Source organism: Castor canadensis, chromosome 17 (assembly GCF_047511655.1).
Source record: "Castor canadensis chromosome 17, mCasCan1.hap1v2, whole genome shotgun sequence".
NCBI lineage: Eukaryota > Metazoa > Chordata > Mammalia > Rodentia > Castoridae > Castor > Castor canadensis.
The window spans coordinates 8,680,331-8,703,463 of record NC_133402.1 but is presented as its reverse complement, the minus strand read 5'-3'; the positions used below and the strand labels follow the sequence as shown (position 1 = coordinate 8,703,463).

Genomic DNA, 23,133 nt, shown 5'->3' with positions numbered 1-23,133 from the left:
ACCCAATGTGCGAAAGTAGAGTTTTGGACTCCCTGAGCAGTGTGTGCCAAGCCTTTATCACGCCATTGACCTTTTAACCGCTGATAATTTCTCCTACATCTTGGGCTAAAATCCTACTTCCCCAGCCTCGGACTCTACGTTGGTTAGAGGAGGAACCATGTCTCCTAAATTTACCAAATCAGACACACACAGAGCCTGCTGGCCTGAAGCGAGACCTCTGAGCCCGCTAGCCACGAAACTGTCCAAATCTCTCTCTGCTTGCTACGCACAAGTCCCAGTATGTGAGCAAGAGATGGCCGAATGCCACTGGATGATGGGGCAATGGGGGAGGAAAGTCCTCTTAAAGAGGCATGGTAGTAACAAAATATGGAGAGCCAGGTGGAACGAGGAAGTGGGGTCCAAGCATAGGAAATATTCCCATGGGTGTGATCATGGATGACACGCGCAGGAATTTCAGGTGCTCGGGGTTCTTGAGCCTGCCCTGAGGATGAAATCACAGGACTCCAACAGCAGAGGTCGGAAAGATTTTATTTGTAGAGAAGAGAAGAGAAAGACTGCGTAGTGGAGAATGCAGGGGGACCCAGAAACCGGTGATCCTGTGGGTCAGGGTGGGGATTGGGTTTTATACATTTTATGTGTTGCCTGGGGGCAGAGATGTCTCTCAGGTGCAACAGAGGTTTCCTGGGAAGGAGAGGTGTCTCCTTGATCACTTATCACCTTTTGGGACCTCCTGCAGTCTGTCCTTTAGTCCTTCCTGTGCAAATTTTGATGAGATTCAAATCATGGCCAAAGAAGAAACAACTAGTCAATGAAATCCCACGTGATGCGTGCAGCCATGCACACGATACTGGAGTGCTGTTCCCGAGTTGTATCTTGGTGAAGTCGATGATTGAAGGCCCTGGACCAGGAGTTAAGAGTAAAGCATGAAGAGATTGCAAAGCATCCTGACGGGTGGGACTCAGTGAAAGAGCTAAGCCAAACAATGGCTGACGTCTAAGGGGTAATATAGGGCTCTGCCTGACTTAGGCTCCCACTCCACTTTGAAGTTGCATCTGTAATTGGCTGTCTAATTAACTTCTTGCTGCACCCAACCATCTGGCTGCCCTCCCCTCATCCTTATCAGACTGGACACTCCAAGAGGGTCTCATTAGTCCATCCTGTCCTTGGGACCTGTCATGAACATTTATGACTACCGCTCACTATTTTGCTAGGCCGGCACTACCACTCGAGCCACTCACCAGCCCAAGATGCTGGGATGACAGCTGCGCTCAACACGCCCAGCTCTTTTTATTTACTTATATTATTTTGGTGAGACCCTCCCCCCGCTCCACCTCCGCCACCCCCCCCCCCCCATTTGCTATCTTGGGAAAGTTTGCTGTGCTGTTTTCCTTAAGAGGTCTATTTTTTTCATGTCTTTAGACGTCTGTCTTTAAAGAAGCTTCTCTGTCTCCCTTATCTAGGAGAAAGAGCGCTGTGCTTTATTATCTGGGTGAGAAACCACTCCTCATGGCTCCCTAGATGTTTGCTTTCAAGAGTGCCTCTGTTTCCCTTATCTAAGACAAGGTTGCTTCTGCCATCTGTCCCCTTACATTCCCAGGGTCACTTCTGCCATTTATTCCCCCTCACAGCCACATTCCCTGACTGCTCAGCTGCCCACCACCTTCAAACCTTCGCTTCTCCTGTTCTCTCTCCTCCGTAGCTTCTTTTACCAATCTTGGTTCCGAAACTCACATTTTGGTGGCCTGTGCGGGGACTTTATCATTCCTTTTTCACATCAGGACCACTGTGGGTGACTCCTTTCCTCTGTCCCGACTTCTACTTTCAAATTCTTTGACTTTCCTTGGAGGTGCCATCTCAGCCCTTTGGAGGAGGGTCCAGTACCATGGTAAGTCCCCTCTCTCCGTTATTTTTCTCCAGTCAGGACTGACCACCCTGACACCGAGTCCTCATTTCTGAGGGCTGCACTCAGGCTTTGAAGTCCCTTCTTTTCTGAGAATGGCACTTGCTTTTCAGAGCTCCTTTGGCTAGATGGGAGACCCCTGTCAGAATTCACCCCTTGGATCCCTTGTGGATGACTCAGGGGCTGTACTTTCTGGTGGGACACCCTGACGAGGCTTAAGATCACTAGACACCCCCCACCCTGCTGCTGCTGGTCCCTTGTGGGTGACCGAAGTGCCCTCTAATTTTAGAGGTGGCTTCTTGGTCTCTTACAGACATCTTAACCACCTCAATCCCCTTGGACGCACTCTGGGTTGCGTTCTTTGGCACCGGGAAGAATTTGATCTTCAGACTCTTAAAAAGAAACGCCTGATCTTTCTCTACAATGAGGCCTGGTGGGTCTACAGGATGCCAGACCAGGAAGTCCGGCTTCTAAATGGCACCATCCTCTGACTTGTTTTCTTCCTTGGAAACCTTCCCCTCTGGGCCTGCAGTGCTGACTTCCTAGACAGACTGCCATTCAGCCCTCTGCCTCAAGGAAAACCTTCACCCAGAATGGCTTGATTGCTCAAGAGAGAGAAGAGAGAAGAGAGGAGGGAGAGAGAGAGAGAGAGAGACAGAGAGAGAGAGAGAGAGAGAGAGAGAGAGAGAGAGAGAGAGAGAGAGAGAGAGAGAAAGTGTGTGTTGTTGGTTAACACCCAGACAGTTCGTTTGTCTTATTTTGTCTTATTTTGCTGTCAATTACAAAAGCTCTCCAGGCTATCAGAAACACCCATTCTTGTAGGGGACTATCTCCCACTGGCCTCTGTCCTGCCTTTTCCTTTTTCTTGTGGGATCAAGCGAAAAGTCTCGTGTAGATGGCGCCCTATTAGCAAGCTCAGAGCAAAAGCCCCTAGTTTGAAAGAGCCCTTGAATTGGTTCCACTGCCTTAGGCTTCTGGGACTCAAGTGAAAAGGAAAAGAAATCCCGATTAGTTTGTTTCTGCTGTCTTTGTTTTGTGTTTGTGAATTATGTTTAATATGGCATTCTATTCCATCAGAAAGCCCTTTGAGGCCTGGAAGTGTGGCTCAAGTGGTGAGTGTCCGTCTAGGAAGTGCAAAGCCATGAGTTCAAGCCCCAGTCCTGTCAAAAGAAAAAAGAAAAAAAATCCTTTGAAAAAAAATCTGATGGTCACTCTATAAAAAACCCCCAACAACCTATAAAAAAACCCCAATTTCTTCTCCAGTTAAAACTGAAGATGAGCTGCAGTGCTTACTTTGCCTGTTCCTGTGGTGTGCTAGGGCCATATAATAAATCTTTCTCCACACTTCAACACTCCTTGTCTCTTTAGTCAGTGTATTTGGGGCTAGTGGGTGAACTTAGTATGTGGAAGTTGTGAAGCTAGACCTCTGGCCTAGAACTCAGGTCACACTCCCTGGTCTATAGTTTTTTTCATTGTCTATACTGTTGGATCACTGTCACTTTTTGATCAGTGACAGTTTGAGTTTTAACTAATTCTAGTCTTTTTCACCATCTACATAGCTAACCCATTAAGGTCTCCTACCATCCACTGGAGTTCCTGTCTCCACTTTGCCTGTGTGTCTTGATGCACACGGGACACCACCCTTTATCCCAACTCATATAAAAGAAGTGAAGACCCAAAGAAGTAGGCTTGGGGGCTCAAACACCCTTTTTATTTATTACTATATTGGGGATACACTGTGACATTTATAAAAGTTCTTACAATGTATCATACTTGAATTCACCCTTTTAGCCCCCTACTCCCTGGAGTGAGCTTTCTCTTGCTTCTGTTACTACTGAACCTAATGGGGGCTGACGGGAGATGCAGAAAGGACAATAGAAAGACATGCATAAAGCTGGACCAGGTGTGCTGGAGATGTACAACAGCCTTGTTGCTGCTTTTCTCTAATAGCTCTTCTTTTACATCACTTCTTTTCTCTGTTATTCTCTTCTCTATTCTTTAAGGCCTTTTACCATTTACAATTCTTTAAAATCTTGCTGTAACGTCTTTTCTATTCTTTAAGTCTCTTTCCTTAGACTCACTCTGTCCCGTTTTCTCTGAGCTATTCTTCAGCATAATCTTTATTTAAAGGCTTTGACCTCAGACTTGCAGACAGACAACAGCAGCCACATCTAAAAATTGCATATGCATAATTCTCTAAAAACTGCATATGCATAACTCTTAAAGTCTCAGTCCTTAGACTTGCACTGTCCCATGTTCTCTTCAGCTTTTCTTTAGCTTAGCTTTTCTAAAGCCTACGTATAAACTTCTCGGTGCAGAAACCTGCTCTGGTGGAGACAGCAGCCAGCCGATCAAAATCCCCCATCAAAAAGCCTCACATCCTCCTTCAGGGAGTCTTTTATAGCCAGTGGTAAACAAGGAGGTGGAGCAGCAGTTCTAGGGGAGGGGGCGTGACATTGTAGTAAGAGAAACCTCTGTTCCTACTTCTGTGAATGTAAACTTAGGAAAAGCAGCTGTGCTGCATCTTGCCTTCTCACGCTCTTCTGTGGCTGGGCCATGCCAAACTCAGCCTGTCACTGAGCACAACTGTGCTTATGTACGCTTCTCAAAATCTGCTCCCCACAAACCCGCTTCCTGGAATAGTTTCAGCGGCCTCATGTTTCTATTTTCATACATGAGTACATAATATTCCTATCATTTTCCTACACACTTTCCTTAATCCTTTCCCTTTCCACTGGTACCAACCTCCCAGACAGGACCTGTTTTACGTTTCTATTCTCCATTTTTGAAAAAAAAAAGACATTTAAGATAGCTATATAGGGAGCTTCCTTGTGACATACACACACATAAAAACTTGAATTGGTTCATTCCCTCTATTTTTCTCCTTTACCTCAGTTCCCTTCTTATGGTGATTTCAACAGGTTGGAAAATTCTATATTCATAGAGTGTATCAACTTAACTTCCTTCTTTTACCCTCCTTCTCTCATTATATGACCTATCCTTGGCATGACCTATTTTTCATATTGATGTATTTGTATTAGGTCTATATCCAGATATGAGAAAACGTGCAACTTTTGGCCTTCTGAGTCTGACTAACTTCACTTAAGATGATGCTCTCCAGATCTATCCACTTAACTACAAACAACAAAATTTCATTCTTCTTTGTGACTGAATAAAATTCCATTGCATATTAATATCACATTTTCTTAACTCATCAGTAGTGGGGCATCTTGGCTGTCTCCATAGCTTAACTATTGTGAATATTGCTGCAACAATTATATACTCTCTAAATGAAGGGCGATATATTGTGGAGAGACAGAAGAAAGGGGATTTGGCCTTCTGTAGTGGTAAATTTTGGGAAGGTGACTAGGAAATGGTGGGTAAGGATTGTTTGGTAAGGCTTTGTAATCATCTTTGCCATCTCTGATTACCCTGGTATGAGAGGGGTATACCTTTAAAAGGGAAACTCTGCCTTGCTTTCAGGCAGAAAAAGGGTGTACAGAAAACTCTCAATGGTCTTCAGCTCAAAATAATCCTTGTGCCAAAGTGGCATATTTTGAGGTGACATATTCTAATTCATCTTCCCTATTGGTGAGTTAAATGCCTCCCAGCACATGTGAGAATGTAAGCGTATCTAGGGGGACCAATCTCCACAGGGTAAGGACCTGGTGTCATTGTACTAAACAAGTCATGTTCCCCATGGAAATGGACTGTATCAGTTTCCTAAGGCTGCAGTAACAAAGGACCACACACATGGTACCTTAAAACAATGGCAATTAACTTCCCCACGGTTCTGGAAGCCAGAAGTTAAAAGCCAACTCAATAGAACCACATTCTCTCCAAAGGCCCTTATGGAGCCTCTTCCAAACCCTGGTAGATCCAGGCATCCCTTGGCTTGTACCACTCCAAACTCTGCCTCTGTCTTCACATTACAGCCTCCTCCTCACTGTCTCGTCTCCATGTGTCTTTTAAGATATGTGTCATTCATTTTAGGGTGCATCCAAGATGATCTTGAGAGCCTTATTTACATCTAAAAAGACTCTTTTCTAAATAAAGGCATGTGACCATATCTTCCAGGGGCAGGCACCATTTAACCTACTACATGGGATGCAGATAAATGCTAACACATCTCAGAAAAAACTTTTTGTCTCTATTGTAGGATTTTTCTTCCTTTGCTGGCAGAGAATCACGCACTTTGTAACTTTTTGCTGGTTATTTAGATTTTTCAGTTCCTATCTAGGCAACCAAACCGTGTCTTGGGTGGAGTCTTTTATCATCCCTAGGAATCTGGTAGTCTGAGAGGTGCATCCCATCATCATGACCACTAGAGGGTGGCCAAGAATCCACAGTCAGCAACAGGTCATACTGGAGGACTTGAAGCATAAGTTGATGGGCCCAGCTTCTGATCCAAGTTCCCAAGTAAGGGCAGGGGATACCAATTCAGCCTTGCACTAGCCTTGGCAGGCTTAACAGGCAGAATATCCAGCTGGGTCTTGGTGTAGCAATAACATATCCTGAGTATTTATGTAATGCACACCTGGTATTTTTTTTTTTTTTATCTGCCTGGCATCTTATCTCACTTCTGGGTAGCAGGATCCTTCATTCATTGAGGGGAACTTCCACATTTCACATAATCTTGATGGAATGTCAATCTCAAGGTAGGCATGTGGGAGAAAACCAACAAAGAACCCAAACTTTTTGAAGTCCCCTCAGACTGCTGCTCTGAAGTTCTAAGGGAGCATCCTAGAAACTACCAAGATTATTTTTATTTATATTTTGCAGTGCTGGGGATGGAAGGAGGGCCTCATGTAGGCTAGGCAAATGCTCCGTCACTGAGCTGTACCCCTGCCCTTCGTTTCTTGAGACAAGGTCTCATTATGTAGCTCAGATGGCCTCAAACTTGAGATTCTTCTCCCTCTGCTGGGACCAGGTATTCTTTGCTTTCTGTGTCAGCCAGTAGCTCTCCTGTAAATAGTCCTCCCAACAAACTTCCTTGCAATCAAGTGAGCCTTCTAAAAACAATCTGTATTTTGTTAAGTTTTGGGCAAACAACACAAACAGGCCAGATCAAAAGTAAAGAATTCTTCATTTTTGACCATCCCAAATGAGTTATGAAAGAAACTAACTTTATTTGGCTCTTCTTAAACCAATTATTTGAACCCTTGGAATGTTCAAATACTTAAAATATGCTCTTGGATTATTACTGAAGCTGAGACTATTTTATACGAATGTGGCAAGAGAAAAAGAGACCCATGAATGGCTCCCACTACAGAGATTGGAAAAAAAAAAAGTCCAGATATTTCTGTGTTTTAATCGCTTCCCAGAGGATTCTGGCATGTGACAGGGTTGAGGACCAATATTTCTCTCCAAGAACCAGGTCATTATGCCCATAAACTTGGGCAGAAGTGTGGTAGAGGAGCTTCTTCACCTCTTTATAGCCAGGAAGCAGACAGCGACGAAGGGGTCAGGGCAAAATATGCCCCTCAAGGACACCCCTTCAGTGAACCACTTCCAGCCAGGTCCCACCTTCCTGTTTCACCTCCTTCCAATAGTCCACTCAAATTTTGAATCCATCCATGGATTAAGCCATTCATCACATCAAAGCCCTTGTGGTCTAATCTGGAAACACCCTTACAGACACAAGGAAGAGAGCTTCGCTAATCCCCTAGGTGCTTCTCAATCCAATCAAGTAGACAACTGGATTAATCATCACCAAGTAATAAAGGGAGCCGTTTGGCAGGTAATAAACCAGTGTTCTTGGCATAGTACAGTGACTACAGTTTATGACAATAATGTAATTTTTGAAGACAAAAATGCCAGGTTTGCTTCCCTACTTCACCTTGTGATTTTTGGATTCCAGTATGGAGCCCCAAAAAGTAAGGATGACATAAATTCTTCTGTTGCATCCATGCAGAAGCGTATGGTGGACATAGTGTGAACTCAAGAACCAGGAAGTCAAATTTGAATTCTGGCTCCACTTACTGATTTTGTCTGTGATCTTGGGCAAGCACTTAGTATTCTGGGCCTGTTTCCTCATCTTCAAAATGGGCGAAAGACACCTTATGTACCTTTACATCACATGGCAGAATCTGAACTGCATAAGCCTCTGCAAATCTGAACCTTCTTGGGGTTGCTGCAAAACAGGCTTTCCTCCCTCCTAGTTCCCAAGCCTGTCTCTGGGCTTCCTGGGGATTCCATGAATGAGTTCAGTGTTTGTTCATCAGTCATTTTGATTTTTGCTTAATGGAGGCATAAAGGCATCTCAGTGAACTAAAAACTCAGGTGATGTTTCATCAGGTGGACATTAGTCCTCTCTGCTGTTGGCAGGATTTTCTTGTTCTTGGGCTGGACTTCTGGTATCACTGAAACATTAACAGGTGAGAATCTTACCCTGCACCTCCAAAGAAACACTTATGCTGTCTGAGCTGCCGCCATAGATGTCTGCTCTTAGCCTTCCTCTGTAACCAGCTCTTTTGTCTGAGTCTCACACCATAATTTTTCCAGAGGGCCTGTTGGTTGGGGATGTGGTTTCACACTGATGATGGGCACCAGAACCTTGTTACAGTGTCATCTTACATGCACTGAAGGGTATACTCCTCACCCAGAGTGGATCCTTGTTCTGTGCTGCAGGGTACCTTCCACCAGTGAGCCTGAAATGGGACCTGAGTGGGCAAGTCACTTCAACCAGATAAGATACAGTTCCAAACCTGGTTTTTTAAGTCATGCTTTGTAAAGACACAGGAGACTGACAAAAATAACAGCTTTATTATGAGTGAAGATATAAAGGCATTCACAAAATGCCAAGGAAAACCATTCCATTTGAATCGGAATTCTCACTATGTACCTAGAAAGAATGCCCTCTTTCAGACAGTATTTATTGTTGTTTCTCAATATCCTAGTTATTTGCTATGCCTTGGAACCTTACACATCTCACATTTCTTGGGCTGCTTGTGCTTCACTTCAGTATTACTTAGGGGAGAGGTATGCATGCATAAGACCCGTCTAGAATCTCTGAGTGTTATGTTCTCTGAGTACTGCTGGTAGCCAGGAAATTTAATTTGCAGGGAATCTGCAAATTAAACCTTAAATCTAAGGCAGGAAACTCCACAACCAAACAGGTTACACAATTTCATGAGAAAATCTAGGTTTTTGTGTACATAGCACACAATGTTTAACAAATTTTATATATAATTATACAAACAGCCTTAGGCAAAACCCCCAGACTATTTCTCCAAATGACTGATGTAGGCAAAGGTAAATAAAATAAAATAAAATAAAGAGGACAGGTGCAAATCAACAGCTCACTTAGAATTCAAACAGAACAGGAAGACATTTACTTGCACAAATCTTGGTGGAGATGCACCACAGGAGTGATCTGGCCTCAGGAAAAGGCTGATTTTTCTAAAAACAAAATCAAACCAAACAAACAAACAAAAAAAACAAACGAAAAGCCTCAAACAAAACAGACCACCTGCAGGTCACCAAAAACTGTTAAGAGGAAAAGGTGACTGCTTGTATCCCAGGACTCTGACATAAGGAATTCCAGAGTCACCAAGAGAATTAAAAAACACCATGACAACATGGTCCATGATGGTGTAAGTCTGAGAACACATACACTGAAGAACACACTGAAGGTAAGTTAGAAATTCATGAAACTACAAGCCACTTACAACACAGGGAAGAGGACTGTCTCCACACAAAAGGTTCACAATCTGAACTGGCCCTGGGAAATGGTGAATAGTGTTAGAATTACATTGTAAACAGTAAGACTTTTAGGTAAGGTTCTCAGAAAACCCAGAAATAGATTTTATATCACAAAATGGTCCATATCGCCCAAAAATGTCTTTTGACTGCACAGTAAAATAATATTTGTTGCAAGTCAAAAATTGAGATAAAGTACAGGCCATTGGGAGTGGTAACGCTTTAATTTCTCCAATTTTCTTCCAAACCAGCTTATTCCTGGGGCTCTCATGGCACAGGAAGAGGTGGTAGCTTTCCACAGGAGCACACTTAGGGTTAATCTTGGTGATGTTCCAAGTCAGGGCGATGCCCAAGGGTTTGAGGACCCGCTTCACTTTCAGCTCAGGCTTCTGGGGAGGAAGCATGTCTCGGATTTTGTCCACCAGGTCAGGGAGTGGTGGTGGTGGTTCTGGGAGAGGTGGCAGGTGATCTAAGGACTCAAAATCCTACAAACACATTGAAAAAAAGTTTAGCAAGGTCGTTTGGTAGTCAATTACAGTTGTTGCAAATATGTATTTCCCATTCTTCAATCCTTTGATTAAATTAACAAAAAAACTACTTCAAAAACATATGAGGCTGGATTCAGTAGTTTTGAGCATTAAGACTGGGTCATCACCAACCCAGAGCAGCTGGTCTCAGACATTGTGGATAGCTAGGCCATTCACTCCAATCTGTGTTCTCCAACACTGTACTAATTTACAAGAAAAGTGTCAGTGTTTGAATACCCTTTCTCTCTACCCTCATCAATAACTGTTATTACTTAAAATTCTTTCTTAATTTGTTGGATTAAAAAAATTTATTTTTTAGATGACTAAGCTTCTGGAAAACTTAGCTGATTTTAATTATAGCACATTTAAAAAAGCCATCAAGACATGTTCTAAGCTGAAATGTGACCCACATCATCCTTCAAGAGTAAAACAGGTAGTTCCCACTCAATTTGGAGTGAATGTCCCTTACACAGCACTTCTCATTAGTACCTCGGATCCATTTTCTGCCACTGGGGTTATTTCTTTTGAGTTTAAAACATCACTGGAAGGTGACTCCATGGTGAATGCTGGACTTTCTGTGAACAACACAAGATTTAAGAAGTAAAATTGAGGCTGGAGATGTGGCTCAAGCAATAAAGTGTCTGCTTTGCAAGAGTGAAGCCCTGAGTACAAACCTCAATCCCACCAAAAAAAAAAAAAAAAAAAAAGTAAAATTTAGTGGTAGAGAACCTGCCTACCACCTATGAGTCCCTGTGTTTGATCCCCAGTACTGTGAGCAATAATATCCATAACCAGTAAGCAGAGTTTACATCATGACTGGTAAATATCAATTAACATTAAAACTGTAAAATAAGAAAATAAACTTTTGATAAAAGTTTAAGACAGTACAAAATATCGAGAATTTTCCTTTAACTGATTAAGTATCCCCTCCCCCTTTTGTGGCAGTGCTAGGGTTTTAAGTCAGGGCACTTGCTAGGCAAACACTCTACCACTTCAGCCATGCCTCAGCCCTTTTTTGCTCTGGTTATTTTTAAGATAGGGTCTTGTTTTTTATGTGGTTTGGCTTGGACCATAATCCTTCTATTTACGCTTCCTGCAACAGAGAAGATGATACGAATACGCCACCATGCCTATACTTTTTGTTAAGACGATGTCTTATAAACTTTCTGCCTGGCTTGGCCTCACAACACAATCCTCCTGATCTCTGCCTCCTGAGTAGCTACGATTAGAAGCGTGAGCCACTCATGCCCAACTGAAATTCCCTCTTCACATAAACCTTTCAGCCATTATGCAACTGGGTATTAGATAAATGGACAGGGGTCTGTGCTCAGTAAGGAAAAGGTAGAGTCTCTTCTGTTAGACCAAAAAGGCTTCCTGCAATCACGGAGCCATTCATACCTCCCTGAGACCATATGGGAAACTAAAAACCCCACAGGCTAGGATTAGAGAAATCTCTTTTGAGGTTGTGTTCACTGGAAGGGAATTAAGTGTAAGTTGTGGACTGTGGGAAAAGGGAGAAAGGGAAGACAAAGAAGGTAGAGTAGTTGAGAGAATGGTGTGGAGACAACTGGGCAGAGCACAGTTGGAAGGTGTCAGGGACAGGTAAAGTTCCAGAGATTTAAAACATGTACAAGCAGTGCTGTGTGTTCATGATGTAACTATTTAATACACCTGATAATTCTAAATTATTTATTTGTATTTTTCCTTTGCTTTGTGATTACCAAGATTCTGTACTGTATTCACTTATTAGTAACTGATTCTGATATTAAAGAACATTTTTAGAAGAAATGGTTTTATTACTTGAGTCATGCTCCCAGTTGTTTTGCTTTAGTTATTTTTCAAATAGGGCCTCACATTTATGTCTGGGCAGACTTGGGCTGTGACTTTCCTATTTATACTCAGCTTTAATTGATTGAGATGGGATATATGAGCATTTTTTGTCCAGGACTAGTTTGTTTTTCAGATAGGGTACTGTGCTTTTTCTTGGGTGGGGCCAAAAAGAGATCCTCCTACCTCTGCCTCTGCTGGGATTACAGATGTACACCACCAAACCTGGTTTGTTTTTGATATAAGGTCCCACTGACTTTAGCCTGGACTGTGCTCAAACTGTGATCTTCCCATTTCCATCTTCTGAGTAGCTGGGATTATAGACATGCATTGCTAAACTCTGCCCAAAAATTCCTTAGTATCTCTTAGTCAACCCCCCTCTTACCTCTGTGACACCAGGAAACCACTGGTGTGTTGTCATTAAGGATTATGATAAGGGCTGGGAATGTATCTCAGTGTTAGGCACTTGCCATGCATGTGTAGCCATGGGTTCAACACTCAGCACACACACATGCATACATAAACACCCTCCTACACACACACAATTACATTTCCTTTTTCTAGAATTTCATATGAACAGAATCATAGCATGCAGGATTCTTTTGCTCAGCATGTTTTTGATATTTATACACTGGTTGTATAAGTCAACATTTTATCTTCTGTTTGAATATTCCAGCTCTGGGCTGTTATGAACAAAGCTGCTATGATCACTGTGTCAAAGTCTTGGTGTGGTCATTGGTGGTGGCACACGGCACTGACCTGAGGATTAAAAGTTCTAGGCCATCCTGGGTAACTTACCCACTCTCAAAAAGAAAAAAAAAAATCTGTGTGGATATGTTTTTATTTCTCCTGAGTAAATACGTAAAAGAATGGATTAATAGCCATATAATAAGAGTATAGTTAATGTTTTACGAAACCACCAAACCACTTCTTAAGTAGTTTTCCCACTTTACATTCTGACTTTCAATGTGTAAGAATCCCCAGCTGTTCCACATTCTCACCAACACATATTTTCAGTTGTAATTCTGGTCATTCTATTGGATGTGTGGTATCTGCTCCTTACGGTTTTAGTTTCCCTAATGACAATGATGTTCAGGACATCTTCTTGAGCTTATACTTGCCATCCTTATATCTTTACTGAAGTGTCACCTTCTTGTTTTGAGTGTCATTCGCTTTTTTTCCCAGCATGTTATGGCAAAAGCTTTAGACTTTTTTTTTTTTTTTTTTGCAGTCCTGGGGTTTGAACTCAGGGCTCTAGTGCTTGCTAGGCAGGCACTCTACCACTTAAGCCCTACCTCCAGCATTCTAGATAGTTCATTTTAAACCTTCTATTTTTTCTAATATAAACATGTAATCCAGGGTAATTTCACCTCTCAACAACCGTTAGCTGCATTCCATAAATTTTGGTATGCTGTATTTCCCTTCAGTTCAAAATATTTTCTAATTCTTCTGATTTCTGTGACTCGAGTTATTTAGAAGTGAGCTTATATTCCAAATATTTAGAGATTCCTCAGCTAGATTTCTGTTGTATATTGCTAATTGTGTCAAAGACAAAGTCTGTATGATTATAATCCTTTTACATATGCTGAAAACATTTACAGTCTAGAACCCGATTTCTAACTGCATTTTTCATGCAGTTAAGAAAACGTGGATTCTAATCTGGGTTGATTATCATTTAATGAATATCAAGTTAAACTGGTTGATAGCTTAGGCTTCTACATAACTTTCTGTCAACATATATTAATTACTAAGGAGTCCTGGAATCTCTAATTGTAATCACTGGAATCTCTAATTGTAATCATTTTTCTTTCATATCTTTTGAGTCACGGTATCACTATGTACCCAGACTGGCCTGGTACTTGCCCTCCTCTATACCTCAGCCTCCCAAGTGTTCAAAGATACATATACATTTGTGAAGAGAATTTGAGTGTTCTTAGTCATTGTATCCAGTAATACAGCTACTCCTGCATTCTGTGTTCCAGGCTGGCATCAAATTCAAGGTCTTAGCCTCCCAGTAGCTGAGGTAACAGATGAGTAGCTAGGACTGCAGTCACAGGCCACTGCAACCAGTGTGAATTTTTAGTGGCATCTCTGAAGATATTATTTGCTAGATAAAGAATTCTAGGTTGGTAGTTATTTTTTCTAAGGCTTTAATGATGTCACTCAATTGTCTTTTGTCTTTGTTCTAGCTGAGAAATCTGGAAAGTCTTCATTCTTCTATCTGTATTGTGTCATTTTTATCTTTATCACTGTTTTTAGGAAATGAAATGGATTTTGATGTGTGTTGGTATGGCGTTCTCAGTGTTGATGGGTCTTGGAATTTATTGGTTTTCTTTTGAAATTTTATTTTATTGCAATACAGGGGGCTGAACTCTGGTCTTCATGCTTGCTAGGCAGGCATTCTTACCATTTGGGCCATGACCCCAGTCCTAGTTTCCTAGTTTTCTTGGTGTTGATCCTGCTTGGAGTTTACTGAACCTCTTAGATATGTGGGGTACGCTTCTTATTAAATGTAGGTGAGACCAGAATCCCACCTCAGACGATTATATTTCTTTTGCTTAAATGAGAGAAGAGGGCACTGCTATCACTGTCCCTTGACATTTTCATATCATGCTTGAAATAACATGCTCCTACATTCATGTGTACATCCTGGCCACCACTGCTGTTATGGTTAGGGAAAAACGTGTACCACAGGGAGAAAATAACACAGATCTATCATTTGAAGGGTGAATGGATAAAACAAATTATGTTACAACCATACCATGAGCTACTACTTGGTGATAAAAAAGGATCACATTATCAACATGTAACAACATGGGTCAACCCTGAACAAAATCACACGGAGTGAAAGAAGCTAATCTCAGAACAATGCATGTTTCTTCATCTCATTTATACCACATTTGTGAAGTAACATTTTAAACATATATATAAAATAGCAGTATTAAGGGCCTTGCATTTGCTAGAAAGCACTTTACCAGTGAAATAGCAATTACTGTGAGTATAGATCAATGGTTGCCAGGGGTTAGGGACTGGAGGCCGAAGGTAATGTGGTTATAAAGAGATAGCATGAGCAAGCCTTGTGGGGTCAGAAGAGTTCTGTGTTTTGGGGTGGCAGTTAAATGATACAAGATGAAAATGCAAGCAATTAAAAAGACATGCACACCAACATGCTTTGACTTCACCAGTGCATAGGTGCATTCTGAGGTGCTACCATTCCCTCTTTCGTAAGAACAAGATTTAAAGATCCTTTACCTGTGCTGCAGTTGGACAGGCCCTCTCTTGTCAAATCAATAACAAAATCAAGTTTCCTCTTCTCTTCAGCCTGACAGGTTAGTGTAAGAAATAAGGTTTTACTTTAACAGCAGAAAATGTTTTTAAAAGACGAAACAGGTAATTTTATATTCTTTCCTTTTTTTTTGCAGTGCTGAGGATGGAACCTGAGACCTTGTACATGCTAGAGAGTGCTCTATCACTGAGCTATACCCTCAGCACTAAATTAACATTTAGAAATTAGAGATGGAATAAATCTTTTACGGTTTAATTGAATGCTACTATAAAAGAGAAGCTCTTATAAAATGAGGCATGGTTTCAGAATATGACAAAAAGAGTCTACATGAATTGGTAAATGAGTATGGATGGGAAATATATGGATTATTAGCTGTCTGCATTTTAGTGTAAGCTAGCCTGGAACCTGGTTGTTGTGAATATTAATTTGTGTGACACACACAACCCCCCAATCCCCCCTAACACACACACACACACACACACACAAATCCCCCAATCCCCCCCAACACACACACACACACACACACACACACACACACGGAGAAGTGTAGTGAGGAGAGGGCTCAGTGGAGGAAACAAACACCATTTAATAACCCTAGCCAAAGAATGAATGACAAAACCAAGCCATCCAACATGCAACAGTAAGTTCCCACTACTAACACATTTAAATGAAGAATATTCAGAGACAGTAACTGGTACCTACCCTAACCTCAATTACAGCACTAGATGAACTGCTGGAATGTCCTGACGTAGTTTTTCTAGTATCTGAAACAATATATTAAAATATGAGTATATTACAGTATAAATAAATCTGATACATTTATTAAAGTATTAAATATTTATGAATTGTAATATATAAATGCTGAAATAACAATGGGGATGTTATTTAGCTGTTAATTATATAATTATAAAGGGTACCTCAACTGACTTTACTTATTCCTAAAACTGACAATCTAGTTAAGAGAAATTAATCTGGGGCTAAAAGGTATTTTTCTCTCTGTAATTTTACAACTATATAGGAACCTTTTTTATGAAAGTCAATCCAGAAATTACTTTAGCATTTGAATGAAAAAAAAAAACTAGAAAACACATTTCCTTATTCACACTGTAAGTCTTAAAATGGACTGCCTGAAAAGGCTGAAGAAGCAGTACAATGTCTCTCTTTTGTTCATCTGTAGCTCTCTGATGTACGAACTGTGGAAACAATTACAAGGGAGCCAAGTGTTGTGAAATTAAGATGCAAATATCCTAATATGTAAAACATGAAATGAAAATAGGGAATTCTGGGTCAGAAATTATGGACCAAACAATATGACTGTTTTAAAAGAGAAAAAGTATCACTGGAAATGTAAAGTTTAAAAATCAAAGATAATAAAGAACAAACTTTAAATCTGAAATAGATGATAAGATAACATAAAGCCAGACATGGTGGTACATGCTTATGATTCCAGAAATCAGGAGGCTGAGGTAGAAGAATCTTAAGTTCAAAGGCAGCCCAGGTTACAGAGTGAGTGTGAGGACAGTGTGGGCTACACAGTGAGTTAGCCTCTCAAAATAACTTAATAGATAAAATAACCTAAAAAAGCAGCAAAACAAAAAGCCGCCAAAACAGAAGGCCAGGGCAAATAATTTAAAAATATACACGCAGATGATTTTATAACTTACAAAACAATTAGACAAACAGTAAAGAAACAAAAGGCCATAAAATTGATAAATCACAAAGTTAAAAAGAAATGTTAGTTTTATTAGAGTCATTTATTTATCTAGGTTTTATTAATTACACATAAATGAGAACATTTTTAAATGTAGGTAATTTTTTACTTTATTAAAAAATTCATTCTTTAATTTGATAGAGCATATTCTAATCAGCTTAAGATACCTGTTGGATCTGATGTAACTGGAGTTGCCAAATTAGGACTCTCCACAGAAATCAACATAACATCATCGTTACTAAAATGATAAAAAAATTAAAGATAAACTAAACATGCATTATGAGGCTTGAGCATGCAATCAGTGGTGAGAATTCCTCTAAGGTAGCATCTCGTAACACGTTTTAGGCTGAGTAATTGTGTGGTTGAGGATGGGGAGGAGATACTTCAGAAACTCCATGCATAACAACTCATTTCTATGACCCCAAAGTACATGGAAATCCAGTAATAATTGACTAGCCTAGCAAGAATGAGGCTCTGAGTTCAAACTCTAATCCCACCAAGTCCCCCCTCCCCCCAAAAATTCAAATTGCTTATGGCTTATAAACAGAAACACTATAGAAAAAGTATATATATATATATATATATATATATATATATATATATATATATATATACACACACACACACACACACACACTATACAGAAACACAGAAACACTCTACCCACATATCTACTGTATCTGGAGGTCTATGCTCCCTTACATCGATCCAATAGTACTAATACTATAATCTAACACTATTTCCCTACGGCCTGAAGAACTTTCTTTAAAATTCCTTATAATATAGGTCTGCTAATGGCACACACTCCCACCTTCTTCTCTTCTATGTACCCAGGCTGGACTGGAATTTATGAGTCTCCTGCCTCAGCTTCCTGAGTGCTGGGATTGCAGGTTGAGATTACCACACCAGAATGACACTACACTTTTCAAGGGTATTACTGCTGGGTGTAGGATTTTGAACAGACAGTTTTCTTTATATTCCAATACTTTAAAGATATCTCTCCATCTAAATATTTTAGAATTGTTTTCCAGTTTGCATAGCTTAGTGAGAAGTCTGCTGCCATTCTTACTTTTCACTCTACGTGATGTCTTTTCTCCCTGGCTGCTTTTTAAGGTTTTCTCTTCAGAGACTTTCAGCAATCTGAAACATGAGATAGGATGCAGCTTTGTGTGGTTTTGCTTCTTCTTGGTGTTTGTTAACATGTTCAAAAATATCTTTGAGTTTAGTATGGAATCAAATATGGAGTAACAGACATTGTTTTTCTGCCCGTCTTAGTGATTCTCCAGACGTGCATATTAGACAGTATGACACTGTTCCACAGGTCTCTCGTGCTCTGCTCACTGCCTTCTTACTATTTTTCCTCTTTAATTCCAATAGTCTCCATTCCTATTTCACTGATTTTGTTAAATCAACAATTAACTACATTCTTTTAATTTTATTTTTCACTGGGCTGTTAATGTCTTCCACTTCTCTGTGTTCACATTTTCCTCTAGACTGTTGAATGTGAATGAATGGTAAACTGGTTCATTGTTTTTGTTAATGGGTCACATGGTTTGCTACTTTGCGTGACTGATAATTCTTTTAAGTGTCAGACAGGATGAACTTTGTGTGTTGGGTGATGGGATGATTATTCCCTCATTCGGTGCTGGATTTTCTTTTGGCATATGGTTAATTTAACTGAATTACTTGGGGTTCCTTTTTTTAAAAATTAATTAATTTTTATTTTATTCATATGCACATACAATGTTTGGGTCATTTTTCCCCCTTCCCCGCCCCCCCTTACTCCCCGCAACCCCTCACTACCAGGCAGAAACTATTTTGCCCTTATCTCTGATTTTGTTGAAACAGTATAAGCAATAATAGGAAGGACCAAGGGTTCTTGCTAGTTGAGATAAGGACAGCTATACAGGGAGTTGACTCGCATTGCTTTCCTATACATGTGTGTTACCTTCTAAATTAATTCTTCTCGAACTAACCTTTCCTCTAGTTCCTGGTCCCCTTCTCCTGTTGGCCTCAGTTGCTTTTAAGTATCTGCATTAGTTTCTCTGTGTTGAGGGCAACAAATGCTATCTAATTTTTTGGGTGTCTTACTCTATCCTCATACCTCCCTTGTGTGCTCTGGCTTTATCATGGGATCAAAGTCCAATCCCCTTGTGTTTGCCCTTGATTTAATGTCCGCATATGAGGGAGAACATACGATTTTTGGTCTTTTGGGCCAGGCTAACCTCATTCAGAATGATTTTCTCCAGTTCCATCCATTTACCAGGGAATGATAACATTTCATTCTTCATGGCTGCATAAAATTCCATTGTGTATAAATACCACATTTTCTTAATCCATTCGTCGGTAGTTGGGCATCTTGGCTGTTTCCATAACTTGGCTATTGTGAATAGTGCTGCAATAACCATGGATGTGCAGGTGCCTCTGGAGTAACCTGAGTCACATTCTTTTGGGTTTATCTTGGGGTTCCTTTTGAGACTTGTTTTCAGTCCTTTTTGTGTGTAGCCCTTTGGTCCTTAGAATTACTTTAGCTCTACTGAAACAGTAACCATCTAAGGATATAAACTGTTGCTCCTTATTATAAGACCTCTTCATTTAGTCAGTGGGAAAGCAAAATGTTCCCAGTCCTTCTTCTACTGAGGGAAGCAAAATATTTGACCTTCAGTGATTTGGCTTTCTTTTCAATGGTTCTTTTCCCCCAGCTCATAGATAGTTTCATTATTTCTATGAACAGATTTGCTTTTAAGCAATGATTCACAAGATTCCCTTTGCAGACCTTCAACGCTCAATCTCTCTGCAATTTCTGCCATTTGCTGTTCTAACCCACAAACACGAGTCATTTCAGACTCTCCAATCTCTGGTCTAAATTCAGTGAAAGCACTAAGCTCTGCGATTCCCCCATCCCTGTTCTCTGACCTGCAAAATGCCCCTACGTACTTAGCTCAGAATGAGCAAAAAGACTGCTCACTGAACTGGCTTACTTTCTCTCAGGAATGAGGATCTCTGGGCAACTGGGTAAACAATGTCTGGACATAATTATTTTTGTAACCTAAGTTTCAAGTTATTTACAGCGAAAGGTCCATTCTCATGGTTATTAATGCTTTATGGGCAGAAGCAGAAATTTTCTACGTATTTATTTCATTTTGTGAAATCAACGGTTTCCATGCACATTTTAACAGATTTAAGCCAGGCACTGGTGGCTCATGCCTCGAACCCTAGCTACTTGGGAGGCTGAGCTCAGGAGAATGGAGGCCAGGGGGCAAATAGTTCAAGAGGCCCCCATCTCCAATACAACCAGATCAAAATGGACTGCTGATGTGGCTAAAGCAGTAAAGTACCTGCTTTGCAAGGGCAAAGTCCTGAGTTCAAACCGTAGGCCCACCAAAATAAAAAGACATGTATAGAATTTGCCAATGGGATTCTAACATTTGCCATTATTTCTAATAAACATAAATGTGCAGACCTAAATTCAGTTAAGAGTATTTGATTATCGATCCCCTTTTGGCTCTAAGGAAACTTACGCAGTAATAGTCATGAAATTTAAAGACTGATAAGATACTTACGTATTCTTGTTAAACGACCCGAAGATCTCTAGTAATTCTCTTCAGCTGTTCACTACACTACAGTCAGAACCCTTCATAAATCTCAAGATGCTCTTAGCTTCTTGCTACACAGTCTTCAAATAAAGAAGGATTTTGAAAAGAAGCAGGGAGGGCTGGGGCATGGCTCAAGAAGTAGAGCACTTGCCTAGCAAATGCGAGGCCTTGAGTTCAACTCTCAGGGCAGCCCAAAATAAAAAAATTTAAAATGTCAACGGGCATTTCTGGCAGTCTCACTGTGGTTAGGAAGGAAGGGTTAAGATTTTGGACTCACCAAGTGAGGCAGAATAGAGTAGGGAAATGTGACATTGTAAGCAGAAACCAGGAACTCAGAAATAAATATTGAATTAATGTATAGCTTGATTAGAAATGCACAAACACATTTTCTTTTCTTTAGGCTTTACGTTCCTTCCCTGAGCAGTAACAAGTGATAAAAAGATGGCCTCCTCGCCCACTTTTCAGATGATCCTTGTGGCGTAGGGATCAAGCATGAAGGCATCTTTATTTTAAAGGTATCTTCGAGAAAACTGCCCGTTTTACTCCCCTCCCTGGATTTGAACTGTGATCATTCAAGGTCACAAGAAGCAGAAGTCTGTGTTACCAGGACCTGAAATTAACTATCTTCTCAGATTTAATGTCTCTGAGCTGAGCTGATAATGTCAGAAAACCACTACAACAGGAATGGCTGGGGTATACCAGGTGCCTAGAACAAAGGAGGACATAGCTAAAGGAATGCTACTTTAAACCCTTGCTCTGTTTTATTCCTAACTTAAACCATAATGTTAGAACACTGAAATGTGCCTCTTTCCATGCCACACCCACAGCTGGATGTGTACTGTCCTTCCCTTTGCTTTACTAATAAACTTTGCCAGTCTCTACCTTGAAGTGTCCTGAAATTCTTTTCTGCAATAACACCTTGGTAAAGTTCTCTCCCTCTGGTGACCTCCCTTGCCTACCTTGTTCTTGGTGGCAAAAGGAGAGGGAGTCCTGGTGAATACTCCAAACTTTAGGATGGAATCCATGGAAGGCCAAGTAAGTCTTAGGAGCCAATGTGATCTACAACTTGAAAGAGCTTGCCTCCAAGTGGTACCATTTCCTGAGCAAATCAGGTGATTAGACCATATTCTATCTGCCAAGCAGAGGAAAGGAAGAACTGTCTATAGGGAAATGATACCATTCAAAGCCTCAAAAATTTTCAGAAGTATCAAGCATGGATACAGACAGAATCAAAGTTGACAGAAAATAAAACAGATACACAGGTGATTCAAATACTGGAGTTACACAGACATGACAAAGGAAAGACTTATGAATAGGAAAGATAATCATAAAAAATGTATCAAACAGTAAACCTGATAAAGAAAGGCAATCCAAGATGGAAAGAAGCAAGTCTCAGACTGCATAAATGATATCCAAATAGCTAACAAACATCAAAGTGTTTTCATGAAAGTGTTTGCCTCCATTACTAGAAGGGAATACTAATTAAAAACTAGCTAAAAACAGGAACAGACCATGCCAAGTGTTGGCAAGGATGGGCAGTGACAACAATCTCATGCACTTGCAGTTGGGGGTGGAACTTGGTGGAACTTCTTTGACAAAGTGGACTAAAGCTGCAAATGCAAATCTAGAAATTCTACGTCAGTGCGTATGTTTAATAGAAGCACATACATCTAAATTCTCCAATAGACATGACAAAGATGGTCAGAGCAGCACTGCTTATAACTTCCTCAGCCTGCTAACAACTTGAATACCCACGGACTGAATGTTTAACCATGGTACATTCACTTGATGGTGACAACTCAGCAGCAAGAATGCACAAACTTGCTGGTGAGCGACCAGCAAGACAGACCTCTCCACAAAAGGGGAGGGAAAGCAGTGAGGCAAAAGAGTTCATTAAGGATGCCTCTACGTGTTTAAGGGAGAAAAGCAAGCAAAAACTACTTATGTTGTTAGAATCCAGGACATGGCTGCTTAAGCGGGTGTGGTGGTGTTTAAGACTGGTGACTGGACGAGAAGGCACAGGCAGACAAGAGGCCACTGGTATTTTTGATCTGGGTGGCTTACTTTGTGAAAATTCATCAAGCTATACACTTACTACATTTGAATCTATAAAGCTGTCGATATTTATCTGGAGAAATCTACCTATAAATGTGCAAATGAGAGTCTAATTCACTTAATGACATGTAACTTGCTGCTATCTTGACTGCTACCAAAGACAGCTTTTCTTTAATGAAACACATGGCAATGTGAACATGCTTAACGTAGGTTTTTTTTTTTATTTATATTTACCTTGGAGAACAATATTTGTAATATTCATATATACTTAATATTTATATATTAATATATAATTTCTCTCTATATATAAATCAGCAATTTATTTTTCCAGGAAATGCTGTGATGTAGTAGTTAAGGGTACAAGTTCAGGAGACAGAAAGTCTGGGTCTACCTCCTGGCTCTGCTGTTCCTAGCTGGAGCATTTTAGGGTAAGAAACTCTGCTTTAGTGTCCTTGTCTGTGAAAGAGGGATATATTCATTATTATGATTAAGTGAGGGCTGGGGCTGTAGCTCACTGATGGGAGCATTTG

At 40.5% G+C, this 23,133-nt stretch overlaps 1 protein-coding gene across 4 annotated transcripts in view; it reads right to left on the bottom strand.

Annotated features, from left to right (window-relative positions):
- Positions 1-8,646: 8,646 nt before the first annotated feature.
- Positions 8,647-23,133, bottom strand: part of Atf7ip2 (activating transcription factor 7 interacting protein 2) — a 48,700-nt gene continuing 34,213 nt past the window's right edge. For all 4 annotated transcript variants that reach the window (XM_074059363.1, XM_074059362.1, XM_074059364.1 and 1 more), the window contains 5 exons: positions 17,120-17,190; positions 15,944-16,005; positions 15,208-15,277; positions 10,618-10,703; positions 8,647-10,086 (listed from right to left, as the gene is read on the bottom strand). In XM_074059363.1, coding sequence (XP_073915464.1) covers positions 9,673-10,086; positions 10,618-10,703; positions 15,208-15,277; positions 15,944-16,005; positions 17,120-17,190 — 703 coding nt within the window. In that variant the 3' untranslated portion in view covers positions 8,647-9,672. The remainder of the gene's footprint in view (positions 10,087-10,617; positions 10,704-15,207; positions 15,278-15,943; positions 16,006-17,119; positions 17,191-23,133) is intronic.